General features: G+C 45.2%; 1 protein-coding gene across 1 annotated transcript; it reads right to left on the bottom strand.

The window, feature by feature from the left end:
• Nucleotides 1-321: 321 nt before the first annotated feature.
• AREG (amphiregulin) lies at nt 322-2,874 on the bottom strand (the record flags this gene model as incomplete). Its single annotated transcript, XM_010161928.1, has 3 exons — nt 322-409; nt 2,081-2,239; nt 2,691-2,874. Coding segments are annotated over 3 exons (431 nt in total), but the record flags the coding sequence as incomplete, so codon positions are not given.
• Between the last annotated feature and the right edge of the window lie 2,489 nt (nt 2,875-5,363).

Raw genomic sequence — 5,363 nt, 5'->3', positions numbered from 1 at the left:
TCTTGCAATAAACCTGCCTCTGCCCAGATATTAGTGGGTTTTTTTCCCCTTCATAAGTGCACTTAGCACATTACAGCTTCCTATCCTCACTCTTCTTTAACACAGCAGCCAGAAAGCTAAAAGCCAATGCTGAAGAACTCGCAAAACTCAGGTAATTTTGGGAAACAAGAAAACCAAGCCAGACATGCACATGTAACTTATTGTTTCCAGGCACTTCAAGCATTAGAAGCAAATGCTCAGTTGGTAATACATGCATGCAATCCTCATTAACTCAGCCTGGAAGGCATTTCAAGTCAGCTTTCATACCTGCTTTCTCTTCATTTACACGCCAACATGGTTGTTTCTGTTTTCTTGTCGAAGTTTTTTCCTTTCTTCTTTCTCTTCATACTGAGGACACTTTTTCCTGACCCTGTGGAATTACGACATGTTAGAAGTAATTTTGAACACTGACGTACATCCCCCACATCCTCCACAGCATTCCAATTCATTTCTTTTGAATCCTGAAGAAACTCCTCAGCACCATGAAGTTTCAAGCAAGACAGTTTTAAGCATTCAGCATCATGCAGCATCCAATGACAGCATCAGGAAGGCCCTGCATTAGGCACTGGCAGTTCTGCCTCCCAGCACCAGGGTTTGCTGGTTTACACCTGAACAGGTAGCAAGATAAAGAGGGCTGAGCAAAGCACTGAGAGACTTTCTGGGGGACAGATTTCCTGGTGGCTTGAGTGAACAGCTGCAGAGACCAGGCTGCCTTCCTCCTCCCCTCAGCACAGCCCTGTGGACTTCAAATACTTGCAAGTCCCTGTCCCTTGAACACAACATAAGCAAGCTGCTTATTGATTTTCTCCCAGTTTCTCCAGTCTTTTCTAGTAACTGTTCAAACAGACCACCTAGCTTATCTGGATGAAGGTACAGATTAACAAACATCATGCTTCACACCTGTGAAGGTTCAGAGCATGAAACAAATGCAATCCAGCTCCACGGCTTGCTCCAGAAACAAATAATGATCATTTCCTCTTGCAGCACCACAGAACTGGTTCTCTCTCCTAGCAGAGAGGAATGAGGTAGTGTTCAGAGAACAAGCGTTCATCCCAGCATTCCTCAAGTTCAGATCTAAACATGAAGCAAGAGCGAAGTGACAAATGCACACTTTGTTTCCTGAATTGCAGGAAAGGGTACAGCACGTACCCAATTCAGTTATGTACTTCAAGATCTAAAATTAGAAAGAACTTTTGAGTTTCACCTACAATATCCCAAGCCCTACTGCGGTGGAGCTGCAGTGTCAGAAAACACTCAGGAAACACCAAAGTCAGGCTCCCTGTGCTGACAAGCCTCAGCACAAACTCCTGGCAAACACATTGACAAGATGCAAAGGCACAGGCAGGCATAAGATGCTGCATACTGCTTATTAGCAGGTACAAAGATGACTTCGATCTAAGGCCTGAAACCTGTACCCAGAAAAGCTCTAAGTTTATTCACAACAGGCTGCCAGATTCTGATTACCCACCACCCTGAACCACCAGCAGTTGGCTAGGCTGGAATGGCTGTTCCCTCCCTCTTAACAGCAAGCATCAGAGTATTTGGGACTGGCAACACTTGCTCCCCCATTTGCTTTCCCCCCCGTAAGTACTGAAGCCCAGCAACCTCCATTAACAAATGGACAGTCACAGCACCATTTCCTCCCCTCCAGCTGCACACCCAGTTGTGGGATAATAGCCATGCATTAGGCTGTTACATTACTGCTTGCAGGCTTCTCCACAAGGATTAGGGAAGGCACTGCTGTGTCAGCATTAGTGTTGCTGATGTTCCACAGCACTAACTATCCTGGCTGCAGCAAGAGCCAAAAGGCTCTTGTTTTAATATATAAGGGTCACAGGCTGCCCACAGCCAATAGCAAGAGATTGGGAACACTTCACTTGCAAGGTCTGAGAAGTTTGTTTCTACCCTCAAGACATATCTGAGTTGAGATAAGAACACAGCCCTTTTGGATGTCTTCCACACAGGGGATTCAGATAAGCCATGCACATTTTGGGGCTACAAACCCCATCCAAGCTAGACAGATGAAGAATGTAATACTTACTGCACTATCACAATGATAAGTACAGTAATGAAGCTGATGCTGGAGAGCAGGACAGCTACCACTACCAACACAGTCTTCGAGTAGTCTGCCACATCATTCTTCCTTTGAGTCTTCATGAACTGTTCACCACAGCGCTCACCAAAAAAATCCTGATGACACCTGCAAGTAAACATTAACACAAGTTCTTATCAGTGTCGATGCTGTCTGGAGCCAAGGACACCCACACACATTCAGACCTGACTTAAGAGATCTTTAGAGTTGCCCGTGAATCTCAAGATGCTCCCTTTCGAGCGTGTTCATGAAATGCAGTCACTGCTCTAGCACAAGGTTTGTCAGCATTTCAACAAGTCGAGATTAGTTTGGGCGTGATGTTCCAGGAAGACACGCCTTTTCATTCTTTTGGTTTGAGTTTATAACCAACTGATGAGTTCAGTGGCTTGTTATGCATCTCGGATTCCATCATCACTTAATTTACATGGCAGAAAGATTCTCAGTCAAAATACAGCAGGAGAGGGATCTGTGCCAGGCTGACAGCGACTTTTTGTCCGAGGCCTCATACGCCACCGGCTCACACTAATCACACCTAACTCACAAGGTACAAGCGACTTACTTGCAGGTCACCATCTGGAGATGCTCTAGGTATATGCATTCACCATGGATGCAAAAGTTTTTGTATTCCATTTCACAGGGAGTCCCTTTCTTCTTGTTTTTCCCTTTGTTTTTCTTTCTTCTTGATTTGCCAGCATTCTTCTCACCCCCCCTCTTTGTTGGCTTGGGTTTAACCACAGGTGCAACTGAAAAAAGGACAAGATAACTCAGTCTAGAAATGCTAAAAAGCTCAATTCCATGTAAACTGAATTACAGAATTTAGTGAGGAGCAGGGGGATGGTCACTGCAGGAGAACTTGTGACCAAGAAGCATAGGATGCAAGCGAGCTTGCAGGTGGGCATTTCACACCCAGCACAAAGGCAGCCAGCTTAGAAATTCATTAAGTGCAACTCCACCACCATCAAGTCCTGCGTAACACAGACCAAAAGCGGTATGAGCAGATGAGCCGAGAGAGGCAGAGATGAAGAACAGAGGTGAAGGACTGCAGCATTTCACAGCATTAGATACTTGAGTGGAACCGCGCAGGTTCAAGCAAAGACCTGTAAAGAACATTGAGTTCACACTAGTTTTAGGCATCCACTAGTTTTATATCAACTTAGACACACAGCTAACTGCCTCCTTCGCTCCAAACTCCCCATTTGCATCAGTGATGAAAGGCATTATAACTCACTAGATAGTCCTGGGCACTTGCAGAGGCAAGAGCTTGCTATCCCAGTTCGCATACTTGTTTCTCCCAAATAACCTGCAGTGCTGTCTTCAGCAGAAGATAGTTTGCTTCCAGTCCTCCTACCTTGACAGAGATGCCAAGCGCACCAAAGGAGTGAGAGCAGGATAGTCTGTGAGAGTCAGGTTATTTGTTTTGCGCTTACTGTTGCCCCTCATTATCTCAATTAAGACAAACCTCTAGAAGAGCATGGTTTAACACACTGGTGACTTAGCAGCCTTTGGATCTAAACAAGGGCAATCATCTTCCCTTTGCTGGGGAGAACAAGCTAAAGCCAGTCACTAAGGGTCAGAAGCTCTGTAGCTGCTCCATGCAGCAGTCAAAACTGGATAGCATAGTTTTACCAGGTATTTTACTCTAAAACACTGGTTCTCTGAAGAAACCATCCCCTTACTGCTAGCTGTAAAACAAGTCTTCTCAGTGCAACACTTACAGCAGTAACAGTTACCAGGTGAGTTTGAACACATCTTAAGAACAGTAGAGCTATTTACAATAATCTTCCATTTCTCTATTGTGCTCTTCAGACCTAACAAAAGTAATTTTTGGAGTATTAAGATTTTATCCAGAACACTATGCATACAGGCAATTGCCACAATAGGCTGCAACTTGATCCAACTACTTCATAACCCTGTATTTCTAGTGACAAGAAGTGATCCTGGACAAAGAAACAAGGTGTAGTTCACAGTTGTCTAGACAGCTGATTGTTTTAACTTCTAGAGCAACAAGCCTGGCTTGAAGTTACTTAAAAGCAAAAATGCCTTCAGCAACCAGAAGTCCAAATCAAATGGTATAAGCTATATTAATATGTAAACAAGGAACACTGTTCCTGCAGCAAGGTTTCCTGTCCCTGGAAGTGTGAGCTTACTGCTGACAGATGAGGCCCCTGTTCTGTCCTGTTCAACCTGATATTGAGGTTCACACTTTCATAATTGAGGCTGTTTTCATTCTTCCTTCTTCAAGGTTCAGCCTGTTGGTTTGATCTCCATGTCGCTGTCTGCAAGCTGCATAGCCAGGAAAGCCATTTGCAGTTGAATCACAACAGCTTGAAGGCTCCACAGATAAACCTCATGCCAAGTAGAAGAGCTGGTCTACAAACCAGCCACCTTTGGTAACAATTCTGGTTTCTGTGCAGTTATACAATACACAAAGTCACCAAGCCAGTAGTTTTACAGGCTTAACTTCTCAATAACTCCGACATTCCTGTTTCCCCTGAAGGTCTTCGACTCACAAAAAACTTCATCAAGGGTCCACAAACCCCCCAGACTGAATATCTGGAGCATGGTCTCCCTTCCCTGAAGAGACCCTTTAGTCTCATTCAAGTCCCAGGGCATTTCCACAAGGAAAATAGTAGCCAGACCCACCCTAGAGGGCAACAGCCTATTAACAGCTACTGAAGTGCAAATCACTTGCAGATACCTGGCTTGTATTACGGTTGCACTTAGGCCAAAACCAACAAAACCCTGCCATCCCCATAGTCAGGTGGGCTAGTCACATCTCCCCACAGCTTACAAATAGACCGGTTACAGTGAATTCACACAGCAGCTATTGACAGTGGACTATTGCCTGAAAGATGCTTAACCAACTTCCCTGAAGCCACTTGTGAGGTTTGTGTTTGCTTTCCCAGGAAATTTTAGTCAACTCCAACCCAAATAAGCCATCACGAGAAAACACTCATGAAAACCTTGAAGCAAGAAAGCCAACCTGAGGCAAAACCTACCTTTAAAGCCAAAGAGCACCCATAAAGCCGCTGAGGCTCCTGTAGGAAGCAGGCGGCAGCTGCCCCATCACAGGTGTATCGCAGGGGAGCAGTACAGCACCCAGCCCACCAACCTGCAGCTCCCACACGCTCTAGTTGCACTAGCGCCGTTTTCATCCCCGACAGCCTATTTTTAACGCGGCAGTTTCAAGCAGAAGCATGCTTTTTCTCCCCACTCTACGAGCGAAGCACGG

Source organism: Eurypyga helias, unplaced genomic scaffold, assembly GCF_000690775.1.
Source record: "Eurypyga helias isolate BGI_N326 unplaced genomic scaffold, ASM69077v1 scaffold8142, whole genome shotgun sequence".
In the NCBI taxonomy this organism is placed as follows: Eukaryota; Metazoa; Chordata; class Aves; order Eurypygiformes; family Eurypygidae; genus Eurypyga; species Eurypyga helias.
Note: the sequence above shows the minus strand (reverse complement) of the source record. Positions and strands in the feature narration are given on the sequence as shown.